At 37.5% G+C, this 26,595-nt stretch overlaps 1 protein-coding gene across 1 annotated transcript; it reads left to right on the top strand.

The window, feature by feature from the left end:
- The first annotated feature begins 780 nt into the window (after positions 1-780).
- NMUR2 (neuromedin U receptor 2) lies at positions 781-14,104 on the top strand. Its single transcript, XM_012450483.2, has 4 exons — positions 781-1,506; positions 7,863-7,947; positions 10,440-10,565; positions 13,830-14,104. The coding sequence occupies exons 1-4, from the start codon at positions 781-783 to the stop codon at positions 14,102-14,104; spliced, it is 1,212 nt and encodes a 403-aa protein (XP_012305906.2).
- Positions 14,105-26,595: the final 12,491 nt, after the last annotated feature.

Here is a 26,595-nt window from a genome sequence, read left to right as displayed (position 1 = left end):
AGTTTGGGTAACTGCAACTTTCCTAAAATTCTATGATGTTCCTGATTCTGAAGTCCACTTGCCTTCTGCTTACAGCAAAGCTCTGCTAAAAGAGTCTGAAGAGTCAGTTAGCAGTCAGGTCTAGGCACTGTGCACGTGCCCTTTCAGGCTTTGGATTCTATTGTTGATGAAGTCAAAACCAAAAAGTCACATTGATCATGTTTTCCCCAGAGAGCCCTGAATTTCCAATGGAGCAAGATAACCTGATAAATCTATTGATCTCCCATTTTCACCATGCTGTGCAACTGACAAGGATCAGTGGAGATTGATACTCTTGCCCATAACCCTGCAATTTTAATTTCTACATCTACCCAGATTCCCACAACTTTGCAACATGCATTGCTCAAAGTGCCCATCCAGGAAGTTAGAGTGTCTCCCTCTGTGTCAGCTCTGCTCTCTCAGCTCCTTCCCGTTCTGAGAGAGGTCTCTGCCTCCTCCTCTGCTCCCTGACACGAAGCCAGCACTCCCCTCTTCTAGTGTAGCCTGACACACTCTCATTGGCCCTTAGCCTGTCGAAGGGAGGGGCTTGTGTCTCGGCGGCTCTTCAGAAAGGATCGCGGTCCAGGCAGCCTAACCTTGAGGCTGAAACAGTCTCTCCCAGCCTCCCTCACTGAGCCTGTGCTTTTCCTGATTGCTGTCTGTCTCTCTCTTTCTCTTTCTCTCTCTCTCTTTTCTTCTTTTCTTTGCTTGCTTAGCTTGAAACAGAGCCTTGTATCGGGGAGGCTCAGGTCTTGCATTTTGATGTCAGGAAAGGAAAAACTTCAGAATGCTTCCTGGATCCACCAGCAAAAAGTGGAAGATCCATTCCAGAAACACCTGAACAGCACTGAGGAGTATCTGGCCTTCCTCTGCGGCCCTCGGAGCAGCCACTTCTTTCTCCCCGTATCTGTGGTGTATGTGCCGATTTTTGTGGTGGGGGTCATTGGCAATGTCCTGGTGTGCCTGGTGATTCTGCAGCACCAGGCTATGAAGACACCCACCAATTACTACCTCTTCAGCCTGGCGGTCTCTGATCTCCTGGTCCTGCTTCTTGGAATGCCCCTGGAAGTCTATGAGATGTGGCGCAACTACCCCTTCTTGTTTGGGCCCGTAGGCTGCTACTTCAAGACGGCCCTCTTTGAGATCGTGTGCTTCGCCTCCATCCTCAGCGTCACCACGGTCAGCGTGGAGCGCTACATGGCCATCCTACACCCGTTCCGCGCCAAGCTGGAGAGCACCCGGAGCCGGGCCCTCAGGATCCTCGGCGTCGTCTGGGGCTTCTCCGTGCTCTTCTCCCTGCCCAACACCAGCATCCATGGCATCAAGTTCCACTACTTCCCCAATGGGTCCCTGATCCCAGGCTCAGCCACCTGTACGGTCATCAAGCCCATGTGGATCTACAATTTCATCATCCAGGTCACCTCCTTCCTGTTCTACATCCTTCCCATGACTGTCATCAGTGTCCTCTACTACCTCATGGGGCTCAGAGTGAGTATCCAGGCTGGCTGGCCACCCCTTCTTTTTTCACAGGCTCAAAGTTTAGAGGAAAATTTGGAATTGGGGAAATTCAGAAATGGAAGGGAACAGAGAGAAAAATAGAATGAGCTCAGATGGGAAATTGAGACATTAAAGGACTTGCCTCAAATTAGAGGAGTAGTAAACACAACTATTAATTATTTTCTTTCACTCATCCTCTATTTTTCTTCCCTCTATTCTTGGGTTTCCTCATATCTAAATGTTCCTAAGAATCACCTAGAAAACTTACTTTGGGTAGCAGTATGCATACCTCACCCCCAGGAAAATGGGATTCAGTAGGTCTGAGGTGGGGCCTCATTTTAAATAAGCACATCAGTCGATCTGGGGTGAGGTGGCCACACCTTGAGAGACTTCTCCACATCCTGTTGTAACTTTCCAGTCCCTGGCCACTGCCTGCATTGAGATTTTCCTCTATATCAGCTTGATCTGAGTATAACACAAACTATCTCTGCCTATTTTATAGTCCAAGACAGGTATTCAGTTTTAAAGTCAGACCTTTCCTTGTGGTTGCTCTGAACCTTTGGTTAAAATGAGATTAAAACAAAACAAAATAAAACTGTATATATATGTATACACACACACACATATACCAGGAGAAGAATTATATAGACTCATTCCTACCCTTATCAAAAATAGTTTCAGTATTTATGTGTGTATATATATATATGTCTCTGTGTGTGTGTGTATGTAAGCTCAAGTTATTTCAGTCATACATATATGTATGTGTGTGTGTGTATATATATATATAAATGATCTGACTGAGATAACTTGAGCTTCTTTTGAGCAGGTGCAGATTGAGAGACAAGGAAGTAAACAGCACATGAGACAGAGTAAAAAAAATGTGAATAAGAGCTATCTGAAATTAAGAAAAAGGTATCACTTATTTTGCAACATATCTTATATAATTAGAGATTATTTTCCTATGTGTGTGGTGGTAAACTGATTTCATTTTCAGAGAGGATGTTGTCTAAATTAGCTGAGAGAAACTATTTTTATAATGAGTCTATATAGTTCCTCTCCTGGTATATTCTGCGCCCAAATTCATTCAAGATAAAAGTTCTTGACAATGACAATTTTACCACCACTTAAGGGAGGTATTATAGATTGGGTAGTAAACAGTTATGAGACCATTTAGACTCCCAGATCTACAGCTGACACATAATATGCCTTTAGGCAAGCCACACAATTCTCCTGGAATTAGTTTTCCCATTTATAAAATGTAAAGGTCACATCAGATCATATCTATGTCCCCTCTAGCTCTAACAGTCTATGATTCCTTTAAAAAAAGAAAAAAAAAAAAACCCTGTGAGCTGAAGCAATGTGAGTTTTAAATGAGTGGAGAAGCAGACATCACACTCACATCATTTGCTTTGAGATGGCTCTGACATCATACATTATTACGCAACAACTAACATACTCCTATTTCAGTCCATCTCTGAGAAGGTGATTGTCAGAAGTGAGTGTCCCACTGGTAGTCCTTTTGAATACCTATTGTCCCTAAGGTGAACAGCAAGGTCTAAGTAGGAAGAACAAATTCTAAGTGTCACAGATATCTGGGCGCAAGAGTAAATCTAATTAGGCAGAGAGCTGTGCCAGTCCCCTCCTGGAGGTCTGGCACATGTATTCCCAGAGACATGTGCCACCCTGCACTAGCTCATGGCCATGTCTTAAGAATGTCCTGAACATCTCACTGGGGGGAAAAGACTTCTATACAATTCCAGAGAAAGTCCTATGAGAAATATCCACCCAGAACTTAGTATTATCTCTTCCAACGTCAAACAATCGCCTATTTGGAGTCAATTTGGGAAAAATATTTAACTTTGAGTAGGAAATGCACATTTTCTCTTCCAATCTGTTACAATCAGTTTCATTGTGTTTTATTATAAAAAAAATCCATGGCTACTTTGTATCAGTAGCTAAGTGACAGTTCAGATAAAAGCTTTAAAAACCACCCTGGTTTGCTTTGCATATGTAATGCAACTTTTAACAACCTGTTTTCAGGAAGGATGAGCTGTTATCCAGCGTACCAGAGGACACCAGGAAAGAAACTAACTGCTTAGAAAGTTACTCCTAGAAGAATTTAAAAATCTCTATACTGAGAGTCAGGAAAAGTAGGACCTACTCTGTGTCGCTGACCTCAGGGCCTTTATGTACACTATACCTGTAGCCTGAAATGTTCCTACTGTCTGCCACCACTACAACTTTTGTCTTTCTCTCATTTATTTTTTATGTCATACTTCAATCACACTTCCTCAGAGAAGCTCTCCCAAATTCCCTAAACATTCCTGTTTCCTGTTGTAGGTGCTTACAGCTCTCAGTGATTTTCCTTCATTACAATTTATAATTCCATATTTGTGGATTCCTTAATTAATTTTTTTTCTCCTATAAGCTCAGTGAATGAATGAGGTTAAATTACTTCCTTTATTTCTGGGCTTTAGCTTCTCTACCTTAAAAAAAAAAGAAGACTTGACAATATCATCTCAAAGATACGAAGCAATCCTAATGACTGTTAAGTGACTGACTCTGTTGAAAAGTTTGAAGGTGTGATTGACTCTGGGACCCACTGCTTCAGAAGGAAGCAAAGTCAAGGCTGATGAAATCACCCAACAAAGGAAGAAGAGGAAAGCCATATCTGTGCTCACAGCTCAACATTCAGTCATGTGGCATCATTCTGGAACTCAGCCACCACTGAGCTGCTCTCCAGGGTTTGAACACTGTAGAGATAGAAAATAGACAATTCTAGGGCAAGTTCTTCCTCATCTGGGAGGAAGTTCTGGTGATGGTCTGGTTTAGTTCTTACATCTCCCGCATGCTGCATTCATGATTGAGTTGATAAGGATGGATGGATGAATTGCAGCAAAATTCAACCATGCCAATACAGGGTTGCACTGATTTTTAATTTTTTTTTTGTTTAGTATATATATTGTGTTAAGATTATAGAGATGTTTACACAAAACCTATATTATAATCCTGTATTCTGAAACTAAGTCCCACACACTATGTAAATGTACATCCGGTGGGGTGATTTAAAGCAGTATAAAAAACCGATCAGCATAATGAATCAACCTGAATAATAACCTCACGAACCTCCCTTTCACTTTGCTCTTACATAGCTAAAGAAGGTAATCACAAATTTTAGTAATCACACTATTTAGTAATAGTAATGATAACTTTTAGTAATCACAATATTTATTAATAGCAATCACAATTTTTCACTCCACATTTTTTAACATGAGTTGTAAAATAAAAGTTTTGGGGTGGGGAAGAATAATGAATGAGGTTGAATATCTACTTTACTAAACATCTGTAAGGAAGTTAAATTATTCAATGATAAAGCAGCATTTAATGGTGGATAGACAAACTGTTTTGATTCTATTCTATTCTGGCAACAACTCCACATTCTGTTGGAACATTGTACACCATATATAAGTAATCAATATTTCACTCTTCCTCTAGTTAGCTAGCTGTGTCATTATAAACTAAGAAAGCTGCAAAATAATCAACAATTCATCTGCACATGATTTCCTTTTTAATGTAGTTTATGCTTCTACAGGAAGCCTGTTCATAAAATAATTGTGTGAACTATTGGTTTGATGTTTGATTTTAAAAAATTCTTCCTTGGGGTGGAGAAATTACCATTGAGAATTGTTAAACACAACTCAGGAAGTGACTAACAGATCTAAGTATTTTTTATTGTTCTTAATTATTGACAAATAAAATAATAGAATAACTGCATCTTGTAAAAACCACAATCTTTTTTAAATGGCATGAAATAATTAGAACCTTTAATAGATTTCATCTAAATGAGTTAGTGAAGTTTGAAGTTTGGTGCATTGGTCTAACCTTAAATGTGTTTTTCTTCTCAGTGTATCTGCCTCCTTCTTTGTATCAGTACAAGCACTCCCTGTGAGTGAGTGGCAACATGAGGGAAGAATTTCTAGAAGAGACTCAGTACTTCACAAAAGTAACTCCTCATATATCAACAAACAACTCTGTTTTTAAAAATCAGTTTTTCTGATGTCTCTTTAGTATACTCAAGACAATAATCAGAATCAAAATAATAGCAGTAATAAACAATTTGCTGAGTATCATGTGCCAGGCACTGAGATAAGCACTCTACCTGCAGTATTTTGTTCTACTATTGTATTAATAATAGTTTTTACCTTCAGATTTTTCCTGTCTAGTCCTAACCTCACAGGGTCTTTAATTCTTTACTTTATGAAGACACAGATACATGTAGAACACTCCAATGTATTCAAGAGACAAATGTCCAGGTTTATTCATTATCCAAGAGGGTACTTTGGGGCCCATGTGGTCCTGAGTGCTACCAAACTGCATATGTTTGTTAGGAAGACCTGATATGGATTTGCTGAAGTTTAGAGGCAACTTTTAATGACCTACTCTTCCAAGTCTATTTAATTTTAAATACCTTTTCTGAAATTCCATCAAAATGCTGTCTAGCCCAGGAAGATTATTGCTTCTTACAGTAGTTTGTTCCATTATTGCATATAATGATAACAATTTCTTCCTTACCTTGAATTAGAATCTATCTCCTGTAACTAAATAGACTGGTTCTAATCTACCACCATGACTGTATAAAATAAGTTAAATTATCCTCCCACCTGATGGTCTCAATCAATGAGCCTGGACTTTTTACATTACTGATGAGAGACTCCAACTCTCGGTAAATCTCAAGGGGAGCGCAGACATGAAAAGTTCAGAAGCAGAGCTACCTCTGGGTGAAGATTAATTAAATAAAACATACAATTTCATTATAAAGCTAGCTTTATTTCTGTTTCTTTGCTCTTTTTTTCTATAATGTTGGTTTCAACCTCAAACTGCATATGGTCATCCTTTGGTGATCCCAAGCACTTTTTCTTTGTGATAGGAAAAAAAGTAATTTTTGTAATTCCAGACCTCATTTGCGGAGAAGGACTCCCTCTGGAAGTCCCAATAAAAAACAAATAAAAACTTGTATCCCCAGAAGTAGAAGAAAATATCTGAAATCTCATTGGCCCTCATTATTCAATCATTGCGACTAGAGGAGAGGACAAGCTGATTGGCTAAATTATTTAGGGACATATATATCTGGAGCTGAAGTTGAGTGATACTTCTATTCAAATTAAAGACTAAGAATGGGGAAGAAGTACATTCCCTAAGGGAAAATTAGGGTACTATCAGTAAGAGAAGAAAGAGATAAATGCTAGAGAACCAATGAGCAAATATATAGATTAACTATGTACTATACTGTACTAACTTTTGGATATTTGACGGTATTTTATCATGAGTCCTTAAAGCTTCCTTTATTTGTACAAGCATCCTCACAAATTAAAAAAAATGTAGAATAAAGAGAAAAACTTCCACAACTGAATGAATGATGTAGATCTTCAGTGCCGTGGGAGTTAAAAGGAAGGAGAAGACAATGGGCTAAACCGGCCATCAAAGTCTTTCAGGAACATGCAGGACTTGAACTGAGCAAGAAAGATTTTGCATACAAGTAGTGTTGATAGCTGAAATTTTCAACTGCTACGTTAAGGATCTCTATTATCTTCCAAAAAGGATAAACACATTTTAAACATCTTAACTCAGAAACACATATACTCTTTTCAGTAATTAATATTACTGTAATATTAAAACATTTCCCAATTTGTGTTTGTCACATGGTACAAGGTAATCCACTGAAAATGGGCGAGGGAAGATATTGTTTAGTCAAAGAAACACTATCCCCCTTTTGGCTGGGATGTGGGTAGGCGATGTGAGTGTGGAAAGTAGCAGGAAGGTAAGTGGAAAGTTGATACACTATCCCTCTTGAAAATTCATAATGCTCATCAGCATATTTAAGTCTCTGAGAAGATCCACAATAAATACTGATGGGGCAAGAAAAATTCCTGTTTTTGTTTTCTACTACTAATCTACCGCATAGCAGAGGGATTTCTCTTTAACAGATGTCTAATAATTATGAATGAGTGAATGAATGAATTGAAAAGCCTTTCTAGTTTTTCCTGAACTTCAGAATTTTACATTTTCATGGAACACCTATTAACATGCTACATAGCCAGGGTTCCACATAACTGTATATGAAAAATGGTTGCGCTATTACTTGGTCACACTCATTTATCCAGTTGAGTAGATGACCTGAATCCAATTCCACCTTCAACATACTGTTAAACATTTGACATATTCTCACATTTCTCTAGGTCCTAGTTTTTCTTTCTTCAAAAAAGGGTTAGAGTTAGGTTTCTCAGATTTTAACAGGAGGAAAAATGTTTCTCTTTCTTACCATCTCTCCCAACTTACTTTCCTTTCAGCTAAAGAAAGACAAATCTCTTGAGGCGGATGAAGGGACTGCAAATATTCAAAGACCCTGCAGAAAACCAGTCACCAAGATGCTGTGTAAGTGCTCCATTTTGTTTTTTGTTTTGTTTTGTTTGTAAGAGCGAAGGAGTTGCATTTGGTAACGACTAAGTGCTGCTGAGGGTAGGTTCAAATTTATCCTGAAGCAGAGTATTTATGAAGAGTACATTAAGATCAAGGAGCAAAGAGGAGAGATATACAATGAGGACCCCTCGTTAATGGTCTATATCGATGCTAGGTGACCTGTCTTCCTTTGCTTCATCAAACTTCTAAGACTTGTCTGTTTTGCTTCATTTTTGGTTTTGAACCCTCAAAACAACATGCTCAGTTTCATCCACTGAAATACACTCTGTGTGGTGCTTGGTAAATTACACTCACTTTCTGAGCCTTTGAGCCTCACTTTCCCCCTCTGTGAAATGAGCAGGTTTTTAACCTATTTGTATTATGGATTTCTTTTAAAATGTGATGAAAGCTGTGGACTGTTCATTCCAAAAAAAAAAAAAAATATATGAACAAATACGCATACACAAAAGATTTTACAATTCATTTCAGGAGGTAATGAACCAACCCCTGATACTCAAAGACTCCATGGGATCTTTCAGTTCCAGATTAAGAACATCTAGCAAGTATCTCTAGATAGTCATTTCACATATGACATTGTATAACTTTGCCTCAAACAGTATATTTTTGAATAAATAAGATCTTTTAAGAAATTCACTGTACTGAGCCACACTATCCCAAAAGAATGTTATAAAAATATATGATGCAGCACTACTGTGTGAGAGTTACTGATGAGGGAAAGGAGCTTTATATTTTGCAAATTAAAATCTAAAGTTTAGAAGAAATGAATCCTCTGGGCCAATATGCATATGAAACATTCACTGTAGCTATACAGCATTTGTAAACAAAAAATAAACTCTGAGGTCCCCAAAAGGGCTCTTTTTGATTCTAAGAGTTATCTTCTTGGAAATATTTTAGCTCCTATTGGCACTTGACTTTCCCTATTAGGAAACAGTTTTTTCATTATCGCTCTCCTTTTCTCATTGGTCATAATCTACTCTCACAAAAAGACATGAAGCTGACTCGTATGAAAGTCACAATAACAATAACAGAATATACTATAAAGTATTTGCCTTGGGAGGGGGTTCAATTTTAACAGGAATTAAAGTTGGGTTTGTTTGTTTGTTTTTGAGACAGAGTCTTGCTCTGTTGCCCAGGCTGGTGTGCAGTGGCACAATCTCAGCTCACTATAACTTCTACCCCTCAGGTTCAAGCGATTCTCCTGCCTCAGCCTCCCAAGTAGCTGGGATTACAGGCGCGTGCCACCATACCTGGCTGATTTTTGTATTGTTAGTAGAGACATTTTTAGTAGGGACATTTTTTATTTTTAGTTTCACCACATTGGCCAGGCTGCTCTTGAACTCCTGACCTCAGGTGATCTGCCTGCCTCGGCCTCCCAAAGTGCGGGGATTACAGACCTGAGCCACCATGCCCAAAAGGAATTAAAGTCTTAATTAAAGGGAAATGTAGGCAGTAGTGAACAGATTAGGGACTTTTCTTGGGTTGACAAATTCAGTAGAAACCTACAGATATCTTTGAAACCATATCACACAGGCAAACAACTTACTCTGAATGATTTTAATGCCAACAGGAAATGTATGTATAATACTATTTACTAAGACAACTTCATATGTGTACACAAGTACAGAAAACTGTAAAATGAATGCCCATGTACACATCACTCAGCTTCAAAAAGTATCACCTCATAGCTAATCTTGTTTCATGTATACCCTTATCTCACCCCTAGCCCCAAAAGACAATCTTTAGGCAAATCCCAAGCATCATGTCATAGCAAAGGAAAGTATTTACAACTTCAAAAGGGAAAAAAAGTGATTTTTTAAAAATTTGTGGAGCTTAAATGCCCCAGAGAGAAACTACAGTAATACAAGTCTCTGTTTTCAGGATGAAAATAAAAATTGGAAGGAATTCTACCCTGTAGCAATTTAAAATATTATAGACACATCCCTTCCAATCAAACAATACTGGTAAAGTACAGTTATGCTTGTGGCTGTTTGATCTCTTCTTTCTCCTTTGCCTTTCACCTTACCCATTACAGAATTGTAAATTTCTGAGTTCAAAGTAACTTCTAATTATTCCCATAATAACCCAATAAAATCATATATACATTAAACAGTTTATTATTTATCTATCTTTCACAATAAAATGTTTTCAAGACTTTGAAATAAACTAAGTACTATTTTAAATCTTCTAAAATGTTTTACATTATACAAGAAATCTTATATAATCTTATGGAAAACTGATCCTAGATCTTATACAATTCATTCTTATATTTTAAATATTCTGTACTGAGGCCCTTTGGGATCTAGTTGGCCTATATAACCATTGTAGCTTAACAAAGGTGAAGGGAAAAACTGCTAGAAGAAATGCCTGACTCAGAGTGAGCATTGTATACCTATCCTTGCACAGACTGCCTTCTGCTCTCCCATTTATCTTTTTTTTTTTTTTTTCAGTTGTCTTGGTCTTAGTGTTTGCTATATGTTGGGCCCCGTTCCACATTGATCGACTCTTCTTCAGCTTTGTGGAGGAGTGGACTGAATCCCTGGCTGCTGTGTTCAACCTCATCCATGTGGTGTCAGGTAAAAACCTTAGCTGGACTTGTTATGTGACTAGTATTCAGGTAACAGCACCTCCTTCTTCATCTTGCTTAGACGCCTAAGTACACCAGTTTATCATGGGGATCTGCCATGCTATAATGAAGACATTTGATTTTTCTTTTATTCAAAGATTGATTATGTTTGGTACTAGTCCAAATATATATATACCAGATCACTATTTTCAAGGCTACTTTATGGAAAACCTCAACTCTAAGTGTGATAATTAGAGAAGGAAAACAGTCAAGGAGTGATTCCTTTGGTTATCCTTCAAATGGCCATACAATTGAGTTGGTTCCTACTTAGTAAACACCCATGTCCCTAAGATCTCATATTGCCTTCGGGAGGTATTAGATCCTCATGAAGGAAAATGAGAAGGTATCCGTAGGTTACCTTCACGTTCTCATTTTAGGCTTCTGTAACTCTGCTTGTCGAGGAAACTATGGTGGAAAGATCAGTAAGTCAGAGGACATTGATATGTTCCCCAATTTCACCATTGCTATTCTGAGTAATCTGGAGAATATGCCTGCCTTCACATCAAAGTTTCCTCAATTTTAAAATGGCAATAATGCCTGCTGCACTACTGGACGGATGGTAAGAATCAAATGCAGTAATAGATATTAAAGAGGTTTTTAAGCTGTAACTGCTGTGTATCTTTCTATAACCATCACAACAAGGTCATTAGGTAGATATTATGATTAACATTGTATAGTCAAAAATAAAACACGTCCACAAGAAGAAATGATTTGCCCTTAGGCACTTAGCTAACAAATAATACATCTAAGTCATCTAACTTCAAATTCAGTGTTCTTTATAAAATGGAGCACAGAATGGCCCCCCAGGTCCTTCTTTGTCAGTCAGTGACAGCTAATTCAGTGTTAGCCTTAGGCTCAGACCTCTTCTGTCCCCCACCTCTGCTGGTCACTGGCTGATTCTATGGTCTCATTAGATTATTGAAGACATCACCAGAAAGAAAAGATCAGATCAGATTTTACAAGTTAAGTTTCAGATGTGCACAAAGCAAAAACAATTACATCTATACTGAATACCATGTGTATTAATCTATTTTCTGTCACTGTATTTTTTGTACTCAGCAGCCTAATGTATAGCTGATTCCTGGACATTAGGACTTTCCCGTTCATTCATTTGCAACCAAAGCTCAAAAATATGTATACCTCTTAGTTAATCCTTTTGGTTAATCTGCCAAAAACAGAAATGTTTAAATAAATGAGAAAGTACTACTACAAGGTCAAATGAGACTTGACTAGTTGAGTACATACCTCTGGATGCATCAAGGCAATTACCTTAAGATTTTCAAGTTATAGCTTTAATAATGACATTTTCCTTTTAAATACCATCTCCCCCTTTTTTATATTGCATATTAGATTAAATCTAAATCTCTTAAATCCCACAGGAAAAAAAAACCCAACTGGGCCAAGCGTGGTGGCTCATGTCTATAATCCCAGCACTTTGGGAGGCCAAGGCAGGCAGATTACGAGGTCAAGAGATCAAGACCATCCTGGCCAACATGGTGAAACCCCATCTCTACTAAACATACAAAAAAAAAAAAAAAAGTTACCTTGGCATGGTAGAACGTGCCTGTAGTCCCAGCTACTCAGGAGGCTGAGGCAGGAGAATCGCCTGAACCCGGGAGCTGGAGGTTGAAATGAGCCGAGATTGTACTATGGCATTCCAGCCTGGCGACAGAGTGAGACTGTCAAAAAAAAAAAAAAAAAAAAAAAGAAAGAAAGAAAAAAGAAAATACCCCCAACTTACCTTTTAATCCTTCAACTTATACTATTTTTATTCATAGACCATATACTTATCAAACCGGTTAATTACAAAGTTCTGGACATTATTTCTGCACAATATGGCTATTCCTTCCTCTGAATATTTGTGTGTGCTGTACCCTCCACCTGCAAAACCCTGTCCTGTCTTCCTCAACTATCTCTTACCCATTTCAAGGCCTAGCTAGGGTTCAATCACCCCCAACTAAATCTTTTATAGTCATCACAGTCCTTACGTTTCTGCTATTATGTGAATTGCTATAGCATGATTGTTAGCTCATACTTGTTCTTAACAGATACTGCTTGGTATTGTTGTATTGTTAATTATTTAATTTAGCCATAAATCTTGTCTCTACAGTACCATTCCAAGACCTTGGAGAACAAAGTCTAAACTCACTGCCTCTCAATGTGCCTTGAAGTTCATGGCACATAATAACAATTAAGTCAGTATTTATTTCTTGAATGAACAAATAGCATCAATACGTAAAAATGTTCTTCTTTAATATTCTTCCATGTCCATTCTGTAAACAAGGCATATGGCACTCTGAATGTCCTGAACTACATCAATGAGGACAACAAGGAACCTGTTGGCAAAGTACCTATCACTTGTTTTACATTCTTAGCCATTCTCAGCCTCTCTGTAGATGGTAACTTAACTTCACCCTCACAACAATCCAGGGAGGTAGGTTAGGCTGGAAATTGCATTCCCATTTTACAGAGAAAGAAACTGAAGTACCAGGGTTCATCTAAGCCCACAAGATATGTTAGGGCCAAGATCAGAAACTAGGTCCTCTGATTCCCAAACTTGGGCTTATTTTGGGCTTTAGAGAAATAAAATTTAAAAGGCAATAAAAAAGAGTGTATTCCAAACAGGTAAATGACAATGTGAAGGGTAATTGGTAGAGGAAATAAATGGTAAAATACAATTATTCGAAAGATGGAGGAGCCATCAAGGGAAAAGGGTAGGTAGGAACAGCACACTAGGGAACATTTCTTTGAAGCCACATCTTAGCATTATAAGAAATCTCAGAAGGGAATAAGCCTTGGCTGATTTACCTTCTTCCATTACTTGCAATTCCAAATTATAGATTTAAGTAAAATTCCAATGAGATACAAACATTTCTCTTCCCTCTGATATTTAAGAATCTTTCATTCATGTTATGGAAACATGTTCTTTAATTAAACAAGTAGGGATCAAAGGAAGTTGCTGAACATATCAGAGAGATCCCATGTCAGCCTAAATTACTCCAAGACGCTTTAATCTTTGTGTTTGATTGCTAAGTGCACAGGTGGAAGATCTAGTCAGAGCATTTTGTATTCTCAATTAGAGGCTTGTACATATTATCACTTCCAAAAGAGGCAATCACAAAGATTCTAGCCCTTGTAAATATTTATGCTTCTCTCTTCATGCCCATCACTCAAGTTCTTCTCAGCACATCTTTTTAAATCCCCTCCATTCCAGGTGTCTTCTTCTACCTGAGCTCAGCTGTCAACCCCATTATCTATAACCTACTGTCTCGCCGCTTCCAGGCAGCATTCCAGAATGTGATCTTTTCTTTCCACAAACATTGGCACTCCCAGCATGACCCACAGGTGCCACCTGCCCAGCAGAACATCTTCCTGACGGAATGCCACCTTGTGGAGCTACCTGAAGATATGGGTCCCCAGTTCCCATGTCAGTCATCTGTGCATACCTCTCACCTTGCAATAGCCCTCTCTAGTGAACAGGTGTCATGAAGAAACTATCAAAGGTGTCACATTCACAAAACCTGAATTCTTTCACAGCTGACTTTCCTCTATGCCTCAGAACTTCAGAGAGGAACATCCCATAATGCATGCCTTCTTATATGATATTAGGAAGATAGAATGGCTCTTATAACTCAGGTACCCATTGCTATATTTTTAATAAATGTGAAAACTGAGAGTTAGATCTGGATTCAAAACCCAGAACTGCCTGATTTTTAGTTATCTTTTCGCTATCCTGCCTCATGCCCCTTCACTAGTTCATGCCAAGAACATGACTGGCAAAGCATGGCACCTATATCTTGATTAATTTCCACTATTGGGAATGGTTTGTCCCGAGCCATCTACATTCCAAGTCAGGCTGTCACTCCTACTACCAATGGCCACTGTGAGCCACAGAAGGAAGATATGTACATGCTGTTCTACTTTATATGATGTGAGAAGCCCACATCAGTGTCCTTCCACAGCAGTCTACAGGTGTACGTTGTTTTTTGTGCTTAATTTTATTGTGATTCCCAAATATTGCACTTTTTCAAAATTGAAAGTTTGTGGCAATGTTGTGTTGAGCAAATCTGCTGGCATCTTTTTTCCCAAAAGCGTGTGGTCACTTCATGTCTGTGTCAATTTTCATGATTCTCACAATAAACTTGATAATTATTATATGTAATTATGGTGACCTGTAGTCAATGATCTTTGATATTACTGTTGTAATTGTTTTGGGAAAACAATGAACTGCTTCCATAGAAGATGGAGAGTTTAATAAATATTGTGTTGTTCTGACTGTTCCACCTACCAGCCATTCCCCTTCTTGCTCCCTCTCCATGGGCCTCCCTATTCCCTGAGACAAAACTATATTAAAATTAGGCCAGTTATGAACCCTACAATGGCCTCTAAGTGAAAGGAAGAATGGCAAGTCTCTCATTTTAAACCAAAAGCTAGAAAGGATTCAGCTTAACAAGGATGTAAAAAACTGAGAGAGGCTTAAAACTAGGCCTCTTGTAGCAGTTAGCCAAGTTTTGAATACAAAGAAAAAGCTCTTAAAGAAAATTAAAAGTGTTACTCTAGTGTACACACAAATTATTGTAGGAAAACAAAACACCCTTATTGCTGATAGGAAGAAAGTTTGAGTGGTCTGGGTAGAAGATCAAACCGGCCACAACATTCCCTTAAGCCAAAGCATAATTCAGAGAAAGGCCCTAACACTTTTCAATTCTGTGAAGGCAGAGAGAACTGAGAAAGATGCAGAAGTAAAGTTGGAAGCTAGCAGAGGCTGGTTCATGAGGTTTAAAGAAGGAAGCCATCTCCATAACATACACGTGAAAACTGAAACATCAAGTGCTGATGTAGAAGCTACAGCAAGTTAACCAGAAGTTACAGCTAAGATAATTGATGAAGTTGGCTACAGAAAAAAAACCACAGATTTTTAATGCAGATGAAGCAGTTTTATTTTGGAAGAAAATGCCATCTAAGGCTTTTATACCTAGAGAAGAGAAGTCAATGTCTGAGTTCAAAACTTCAAAGGCTGACTCTCTTGTTTGGGGATAATGCAGCTGGTGACTTGAAGTTGAAGCCAGTACACATTCACCATTCTGAAAATCCTAGGGCCCTTAAGAATTATGCTAAATCTACTCTGTGGTCTATAAATGGGAAAACAAAACCTGGATAACAGCACATCTGTTTACAGCATGGTTTACTGAATATTTGAAGCCTGCTATTGAGACCTACTGCTAAAAGGAAAAAAAAGATTCCTTTCTAAATATCACTGCTTATTGACAAGGCACCTATTCACTCAAGAGTTGTGATGCAGTTGTACAAGGATATTAACATTGTTTTCATGCCTGTGAACACAACATTCATTCTGCAGCCCATGGATCAAGGAATAATTTCTACTTTGAGTCCCACTATTTGATAAATACATTTCCATGAGGTGGTAGCTGCCATAGACAGTGATTTATCTGATGGATCTGGTCAATATAAATTGAACCTTCTGGAAAGAATTCCCCATTCAAGATGCAATTAAGAACATCAATGATTCATGGAAGGAAGTCAAAATACCAACATTAGCAGGAGTTTGAAGGAAGTTCCTTCCAACAGTCATGAATAATTTTGAGAGTTGTAAGACTTCAGTGGAGAAAGTAACCACAGATATGGTAGAAATAGCTAGACAACTAGATTGAAAGTTGAACCCAAAGATGTTACTGAATTGCTACAACCTCATTGTAAAACTCGAACAGGTGACAAGTTGCTTCTTATGGATGAGCAAAGAAAACGGTTTCTTGAGATGGAATCTACCACTAGTGAAAATTCTGTGAACATTGTCGAAATGACAACAAAGGATTTAGAATATTCTATACACAGCTGATAAAAGAGCTGCAGGGTTTGAGAGGACAATTTTGAAAGAAGTTCTCTGGTGGGTGAAATGCTATCAAACAGCATTGCATGCTACAGAGAAATCTTTCATGAAAGAAAAAGTCATTGGATGTACCAAACTTTATCATTGTCTTATTTTAAGAAGTTTCCACAGCAACCCCACCCTTCAGCAACCACCACCCTCATCAGTCAGCAGCTCTTAACATTGAGACAAGACTCTTCATTAGCAAAAAGATTATGACTCACTGACAGTTTAGATTATCATTTTTATTTTTTAGCCACATGATATTTTTAAGTCATATAAACTTTAATAACTTAATGCTATTATAGACTACAATATCGTGTAAACATAACTTTTATATGCACTGAGAAACCAAAAAAAAAAAAGTGTGACCCACTTTATTGAAATGATCTGGAACTGAACCCACAATATCTCTGAGATATGCCTGTATTTACCCTCTGCCTCATATACTGCCATTATAATGTGATTCTTTACAGTCCTACAGCCTTTTACTTTAAGAGTTCCCCCGATAACATGAAAATTCTCCTTAGAATGATTATCTCCACCTACCCAATCATCAAGTCATTATCCGTCATTTCTCATTAGGAATGGGGTCAGAGAAGAATAAGAAGAGGGAGGGGCTGGGATAGAAGGTCAAAAGAAGCATAAACTATACCAAACAGGAACTTAGTTATTTTCATATATTGGTCTAGACTTGAATTTCTAATGTCAAATTTCATATACTATAGATGGAAGTATGGTCTACTATCTCGGAACCAAGACAAGTCCAGGGGCAACGACTGGTATCAAACCCATGACTTTTGTTTTCTCGGTCTTTTATTATCTACGTGATACTCTTCACACATGTAATATAGACAAAAATATTTCCTAGACTCATTTTCCATTATACCATCACAAGTAATGTATACTCTATTCAAATGGAATTACTTGCTGTTCTTATAAAAATGCATCCCACAGTTTTTCCCAGCTGCGTATCTTCATAGAAGGCCCTATTTGTCTCCAATCTCCATCTGTTTCTGTCCTACCCATTCTTCAATGTTCATCTCAGTGTAGTACTTCCTCCATGAAGTCTTGCTTGATTTATTCAAATAGATATGGTATCTGACTTCTCTGTCAGTTTATGTCTCTTAAGCTTTTTCTTCAGTCTGCTTTTTATTTCAGTGATTTATGCTCTTGCTTTGCCAGATTGTAAATTTGTCAAAGACACAATGTATCTGGTGTTCATTTTTTCTGTTGTTGGAACCCTGGTAATATATCTATCACAATGGTAGATGCTCAATAAATATGTGATAAAGTGAGTTGGCTTGATATTTCAATGTATTCAGTTAAGCAACAGTTCCAAATGGAACAATGTTAATAGAGAAAAGACTAAGATTAGGTTTCTGACAGGGACACCTGACCTTCAGTTGGCCACTCAATCAGTTGTGATTATAATGACATGCCTGCTGTGCCTATGGCACAAGAAGGCCCTTCCCAATCTCAGGAGTCAATGATAGTGAATACACACACACATACATATATGCATATAGGAAGTGTGTATTTCAAAATGAAAATTGAAATATCACAAGTTCTAGAGTTAGCTTATATAATAGTTCACACAAAATTCATAGAACAAAGGGAGAAAACAAAACTAAATTGTTTAATGCTCTGAGTTTTAGAATAATGATAGAAGAGTCCACACAGTAAACATGATTAATAAAATGCAGTCATGTGCTGCATAATGATGTTCGGTCATCAACAGACCACAGACCAATATGTGAAGGTGGTCCCATAAGATTATAATATCATATTTTTACTGTAACTTTTCTATGGTGAGATATGTTGAGATACAAAAATACTTACTATTGTGTTACAATTGATTACAGTATTCAGTACAATAACATGTTGTACAGGTTTGTAGCCTGGGAGCAATAGGCTCTACCATATAGCCTAGGTGTATAGTAGGCTATACCAGCTAGTTTTGTGTATGATGTTTGCACAATAACAAAACTGCCTAAGGATGCATTTCTCAGAATACATCCCCATCATTAAATAACACATGACTGTATTGGTAAATTAACTCTTCTGCAATGAGATAGTGACTTTTTAGCATTCCAGTAATCTATAAGCTTAGTGAACTGAAGCAATGACATTCAGAATGTTGCCTGTCATATTAGTTTCTCTAGCTCAAAGAAATAGCAGATATTTTTTATCTGACACCCATGAACAAATGTCAGGAGATCCAAGAATCTCCTGAAATTATATTCAAAATTCTTAATACTTTTTCCCTCTTGGAGAGAAAATGTATATGACTTCCTTCGCTCCTCAAAGTAGTCTGTGATTCAAATTATTATAACCTCTATTGTACAGTGCACTTAAGTCTTACATAAAGTTACTCTCTTAATGGATGAATTTCAATTGAATAAAGAGATTTGTGGGATAGCTTAAAAAGTACATTATTCCAACATAAAAATTCAGTATGTAAAAATATCAGCAGTTCAGTAGTGTGCCGGTACTGGCTTGGACTGGCTTATAAATGCTCATTGTTAAATATTTAGGACTTTTGCGGGCCTGCCGTCAAACTATTGATAGCTTGAAATCAGTCACAGAAAATATTTATACTGTAGAAACTGGCAAACACCACAAACCAGGGCTTTTTTCTTCTCCCAGCTAGCAGGCTTATCAGCACACCACCAGCTATTAGTATGCTGGCATTCTGCCATCTTGTTGTAATATATGTGATTTATTTTTAGAATAAATGCCAATAATGCTGTTATAATTACAGGCCACTTAAAGTTGTGGTTAACTCATTGAAATAAACAGTCAATGGACCAGATTTTTGACCCAGAGGTACCTGATAAAATAGGCTGAAGCATGCTAATTATGACATGAAAACCTCATCAGCATTTTGTAATTAACCTACAGTGGAAGTATTACTTGGAATGCTGTCCATTAATATTAGTACAGAAAATAGCAACAGATCTACGTATCTTTTCTATAAATCTGTTTTTAAATATCCCACAGGATTCACTGTAAAAAGATGCAAATTTTCCACATTCTCCCCTACTTAGCTGGAGATTTTTTTTTAAAGTATGGGAAAATGCATAAGGTTTTCAGATTATTGACTGAAAGAAAATTTATAATCATTCTTTCATTATCTCTTCTTAACTGTGGCCCTGATTCAATAGAGACATGTAGCCTATTTTGAACTCCTATGTACACTCTGAATTTTATAGACATTTAGAAAATGAAGGAGCCTTCGAGATTACAGTTCTTTTATGTATCTGTAATGTTAATTGAGGCTTTTCGAGGTACTCTGCTAAGAGCTTTACATTTATCATCCATTTTAACCTTACCAAGAGATGGACACTATTATAATCCCCATCCCATAGAACAAAAATACATTGAAACAGAGGAGTTAAGTGATTTGTCCACAGTTACACAGCTAATAAATGTTGAAAATGAGATTTAATTCAGCCAATTAGTTCTAAGTCTAGACTTCCAGCTCTTAGCTACCAATCTCTGCCAACTTCGTAAAGCATAGAAAGGAAATATGGCTTGTCTGAGATGAAACAATGAGTCAATAGGTTGATATCAGGATGAATTTCTTCTGATTGGGGCCCATGGCTCCTTCCATACCTCACTACCTTTCATGAATGAGGAGTACCTATAGCCTGAATAATTCAAAAAATAAATTATAATATAAAAAGAGCATACTTCTTCAATGTGTAATAATGGTCTTTGGGTCTCATTTAAGGTAATTTCATCAATAGGTTTATCTATCTAATTTGATTAGCTTTAAAAAATAGCTTGTATTCCTTATCCACATACCAAATTCTTGACAGCAGAAGGACATGGCTTTAAAATATGCTGGGTAACTGTTGAGTGGTTTACACAGGGATTTTTAAAAATCTAAAATCATACTTTGACTGAAATTGAAGGAATGTCTTAGAATTCACTCCCAACCTTCACCCTGTAATTTTTACCTATTGGAGTTGTCATTTCCTTATGGTGTAAAAGAAAAAAAAATGTATTGGACACTTGTTAGTAATGGCAAGCAAGGCTTTATTCAATATAATTACAATAGGGGGAGAGACTAGTGCCATAGGTGAGAGAAACTGAACTCAACTCCAAATATGACTGAGACAAGTATGGATTGATAGCCAATAGTCAGGGTAAAGGAGGCAATAAAAAATTACAAAGAGGAACTTTATTAGGTATTAGGAGGCTCAGAGAGTTGATCAGATAAAGAACACATGAAAAGAAGCTTGACTGGATATCAAGGTCTATAAAATAGCTTAGTAGGATTCTAGCTAAAACTGGCCTCAGCAGGCCAAAGATAGGGGCCACAGAGAAACTTAGTGAAAAAGGAATTAAAGGAGCCTGACTAAAGTTTGGTCAAGGAGGGACTTGTCAGTGGTGAGCCTAGGAGCTGAGGATGACAACAGGAGAAACCCAGGGTAGGTGGAAAAACTTTTCAAGTGTTATAACATGTCAGGTTCTGTAATACGATGCTTAGAAAAGTTGTGACTCACCTAAAATTCTCCTCTCCACCTTCTTCTCAACTCACCTCTTCTAAAAGTTTTCCATAACCATATTTTCTCTTATTATAACTCTCCTTAATATTCTCCAGGGAATCAGAGCCAGTAGGATGGATGAATGAATGGATATATAGATGGATGATGGTGATAGATAGATAGATAGATAGATAGATAGATAGATAGATAGATAGATAGATGATGGATAGATAGATAAAAAGGAAAGATAAAAATAAAGGAAGGAGAAGAAAAAGAAAGAAAGAGGGAAGGAGGGAGGGAGAAAAAGAGAAAGAAAAAAAGAAAGAAAGAATGAAAAAGAGAAAGGGAGGGAGGGAGATGCAGATCACATGATTGTATATTTAGAAAACCCCATCGTCTCAGCTTCAAATCTCCTGAAGCTGATAAGCAACTTAAACAAAGTCTTAGGATACAAAATCAATGTGCAAAAATCACAATCATTCCTATACACCAACAATGGAGAAGCAGAGAGCCATATTATGAATAAACTCCCAATCATAATTGCTAAAAAGAGAATAAAATACCTAGGAATACAGCTAAGAAGGGATGTCAAGGACTTATTCAAGGAGAACTACAAACCGTTGCTTAAGGAAATAAGAGAGGACACAAATAAATTGAAAAACATTCTATCCTTGTGGATAGGAAGAGTCAATATCATGAAAATGGCTATAATGCCCGAAGTAATTTACAGCTTCAATGCTATTCCCATTAAACTACTATTGACATTCTTCACAGAGTGAACAGGCAACCTACAGAATGGGGGAAATTTTTTGTAATCTACCCATCTGACAACGGTCTAATATCCAGAATTTACAAGGAACTTAAACAAATTTACAAGAAGAAAAACAATTCTATCTAAAAGTAGGCAAAGGACATGAACAGACACTTCTCAAAAGAGGACATTTATGTGGGCAACAAACATATGAAAAAAGCTCAACATCACTGATCATTGCAAATCAAAACCACAATAAGATACTATCTCATGCCAGTCAGAATGGCGATTATTAGAAACTCAAGAAACAACAGATGCTGGAAAGGCTGTGGAGAAATAGGAACCCTTTTACAATGTTGGTGGAACATAAGTTAGTTCAACTGTGATAGAAGACAGCGTGGCAATTCCTCAAGGATCTAGAACCAGAAATACCATTTGACCCAGCAATCATATTACTGGGTATATACCCAAAAGAATATAACTCATTCTATTATAAAGACACATGCACACATATGCTTATCGCAGCACTATTAACAATATCAAAGACATGGAATCAACCCAAATACCCATCAACAATAGATTGGATAAAGAAAACGTGGTACATATACACTATGGAATACTATGCAGCCATAAAAGGAAATAAGATCATGTCCCTTGTAGGGACACAGATGAAGCTGGAAGTGGAAGCCATCATCCTCAGAAACTAATACAGGAACAGAAAACCAAACACTGCATGTTCTCACTCATAAGTGGGAGCTGAACAATAAGATCACATGGACACTGGGAGGGGAACAACACACACTGGGACCTGTTGAGGTGACAGGGGGAGGGAGAGCATCAGGACAAATAGCTAATCCATGTGGGGCTTAATACCTAGGTGATCAGTTGACAGGTGCAGCAAATCACCATGGCACACATTTACCTATGTAACAAACCTTCATGTCCTCCACATATATCCCAGAACTTAAAATAAAATAAAATTAAAAAAAATAGCCATCACAGTAAGTCATACATACTTTCACATAATTGCTTCTGTGGCTCCTAGAGATTTTTCTCTAGTTGTTTCATTTTCTGTAAGTCTGCTTGGTATGCTTAGTATGAATAGTGTGCCTTCCCCACCCCCAATTCCTGACATAGTCACTAGAAACACTCTCTCACCTCTAGGCCATGATCTTCTACCTCAAAAGATCACTTATCTTTTAAATTAAAATATATGCGTAAGTTATTAACACCTGTGTATTGATTTATAGATTTTTTTCTTGATGGAAAAAAAATCAAGATATTAAAGAAAAGGAAATTATATTTGCATGTTACATTTGGTCCCCAGTGTCTGAAGACATTTTTGATTGTCTTTTGATGTCGGGTAGGTAGAGGCCAGGGATTCAGTGCAATATTCTACAATGTCCAGCATGGCCCCCAAAATTATCTGACCCAAAATTTCAATAGTACCGAGGTTGAGAAACTCTGGTCTAGAGGAAAGACAGATGGAAGTTCTTAGAAGAGAATTTTATTTTTTGTTAAAAAAGAATTTCCAAACTGGAAGGGATCTTAAAGAGTATACTCAAATTGCCTTTCTTCATTGACAGACAAATCAAGATTCAGTACTTGTATAATGAGCCTGAGGTGTTGCAGCCACTCAACACAGAGGAAGAACTGATACCCATGTCTGCTGACTACCAGCACAAGACATATTCTTGTTTCCTTGCCCATGAAATAGAAATCTGATTAACCAAGGAATATTGCCTTAGTAATTTTTCAAATGAGAAATAATTTAAAACTATTTAGTTGTGAAATCTATATATCTGTGTTAGGCAGCCTACAACATTGACCCCTGTGATAATCCCCAATTTTTGGTATTCATGTCCTTCTGTAATCTCTCTCCTTGAACATGGGTTGGACTCATTGACTTTTTACTAACAAATAGAACGTAGCAGAAAGGACAGGATGTTCTTTTTATTTTATTTTATTTTTGAGACAGTCTTACTCTCTCACCCAGGTTGCTGTGCTATGGCACCATCTAAGCTCACTGCAACTTCCATCTCCTGGGTTCATGCGATTCTCCTGCCTCAGCCTCCTGAGTAGCTGGGATTACAGGTGTGCACCACCACACACAGCTAATTTTTATATTTTTAGTAGAGACAGAGTTTCATCATGTTGGCCAGGCTGGTCTTGAGTTTTTGACCTCAAGTGTTCCGCCCACTTCTGCCTCCCAAAGTGCTAGGATTACAGGCATGAGTCACTGCTGCCCGACCAGGATGTCACTTTCAAGAGTAGGTTACAAAAAGACTGGTATCTCTCCTGGGTGTGCTCTCCCCCTCTTTCTCTCCCTCTCTAAGATAGTTCTCTCTGGAGAAACCAGCTGCCAGTGAGTTCAGAGGCAGACCCTTCGCTGGTTAAGCCATGCGGTATCTGCAGCCCAGTGCACACCTTCACTGTAGTCTGGTGAAAGACCCACAGCCAGGGGCACCCAGCTAAGCCATACTTGGATTTCTGGCCCACAGAAACTATGAAATAAAAATTTTTAAAAAGTGTTATCCTAAGCCCCTGAGTGTTGGTGCAATTTAAGTTGCTGTTGTTACAGTAAAAATGTAATGATCTTAAAATTATTTAAGAGGAAGAGATGAACTCAAGTATTGGCATGTCTTTACAACACAGAAACTTTCAAGTCACCTTGGGACCATTTTATTTGGAATAAAATTAAATTTAATTTAATGGGATCATTGTAGAATTAACTATAATATCATTTAGCCTAGACCTACTCTGGGCATATTTGCTGCTGATGAAACCACTTTAATTTGTGTGTTTTTAACTCTCTGGGCATTACAGAAAAAGAAAAAAATGGAAAAATAAAATGAAATCTGCTTCCCCATAATTTCTACTGTGTTTACGTATGCACTGGAAGAAACCGTCGTTTACAAACTGAAAGAAATAGTGCACCATCTAGTTGGTACTATTTTTACTTAGGTCTAATGGATATGCAGAGGAAATGCTGAAGACTCCCTAGAGACACTGAAAAAATACTTTACTACCCCCAAGTGGACATGGAAGTTATATTTACTGAAATAAAATGTAAAATTGGCATTGTCACCCAAAAAACAAAAAAAGGTATGAAATGATTATACAACAGACTCAGAATCTCAGAGCTGGTAAGAATTTAAAAACTTTAAAATATAGAACCTTAGAACTGATGAGATATTTGAATTCCCTCTACAATCTATCTTATGTTTGTACATTTTTTATTATGTAAGTTTGCTAGCTACCAAGGCAGTTCCTTCTCTTTTCAGACAGCTTAATTTGAGTTGTCCTCATAAGTCTTTATTTCTCTTGAAAACTGTCTACAAACCACACAAGATCTTTCATGTCATCTATACCATTCTTAACGTTATTCTTGACTTACAAAAATGAAGATACTATAAATTTCCAGACAGCATATTTAAATAACACAGAAAACTGGATTTTAACATTTCTTGAGTGTAACCCTAAAAAGTCCTCCAACTATTGTTTCTTTATGTAAATGACTCAACCAATTCTGACACACAAAGGGCCCCTATACTCTTTTAGACTCTCCGAGCTTCCTAGATCTGGTTTATGAAGTATGTCTCAGAGAGTTCAGTTTGCCAACATTTCAAACTGAAAGTCTAGACCAACTCCTTATCTGTCTCAGAGGTTTCCAAAGATGACAGGTAGCATGATTTCAGAGTAAACCTCAAGTGTAGTTACCAGCCTAGAATTTGTTCCAGCCGTCTCTGCTGAATAGGACAGAACTACACATCAGCTTAAGGACTCCTTTTCCTTCTCCAGCTAACGCTGAGACCATTGTTTCTCAAATTACAACCAGTGGACTACCTGTTTTTGAACTATTTGGGAGTTTTTTTTTTTTTTTTTTTTTTAATGCAGGCTCTTTAGGCCAATATGCTGCAAGAGCTGTTTCCAGAAGATTGGTCTCACTATGAGTTCTGTGAAAAACAAAGGATATTGAAGTCAGATAAGTTAGGGAATGTCAGCAAACTATAGGGAAAGAATATACTACAGCATCTTGTTAACATGCCTGGGCACTTTTGCTCATACCTTTTAACTGTCCTTGTCAGCAGTAAAGAAGGAAGAATTATATATCAGATTATTCAGAGTTTTGGGATAGTGATTGGACTGTTACTTTGATTGGATGTAATCACTGTGTCTTAAAAGCATAAACAAGGCTTCAGTGCTGTCCCACACTTCCATTTACACTGCTGTTTCTGTGCAGGTGTGGCTGATTGTTGTCTCTTCTTTCTCCCTCTCCAGACACATAAGTTAGGCCAAGGCTAATGAAGACTTAAGATCTGCCATACTGCTCTCCATCCATCCACTCAACTTCCTTTATCCATAAGCCTGGCACAAGATAGTAATATTTGAAGATTTAAACCAGGGGAGACAGGAAGCCCTTTGCGTGCCTTAAGTTACATATTGTCTGTTTCAACATGATAATTTACGGGGGAGCCCTATATTTGTTATTGGCTACTTGAAGAATTATTAATAAAATGGTATATTTGTTCTCATTCCATTTTTCCTTATAGATTTTACTTAGCCAGAATTCTATAAAAAGAAGAGGTGTCTTCCCAGGTCAGGATTTAGGCATTTTTAGAATTCAGACCAAAATTTCCCTCCTAATTCTGGTAAGATCTTATCCTTAAACCTACAAAAAACATTTTATCTTCCTTTTAGAGACTCATAATTAACAGTGGGACACGTAAGTCTCATGAGTCTTACAGTGAATAAATTTGCTTACTCTCATTTAATTTGAAGTTTTCCAATCCCGTGTGCTCCTTGTACGCCACTGAGGAAATGTTACTGAGGGCACATTTTGGGA

Source organism: Aotus nancymaae, unplaced genomic scaffold (assembly GCF_030222135.1).
Source record: "Aotus nancymaae isolate 86718 unplaced genomic scaffold, 86718_ANA_hifiasm-v0.15.2.pri h1tg000064l_1, whole genome shotgun sequence".
NCBI lineage: Eukaryota > Metazoa > Chordata > Mammalia > Primates > Aotidae > Aotus > Aotus nancymaae.
Note: the sequence above shows the minus strand (reverse complement) of the source record. Positions and strands in the feature narration are given on the sequence as shown.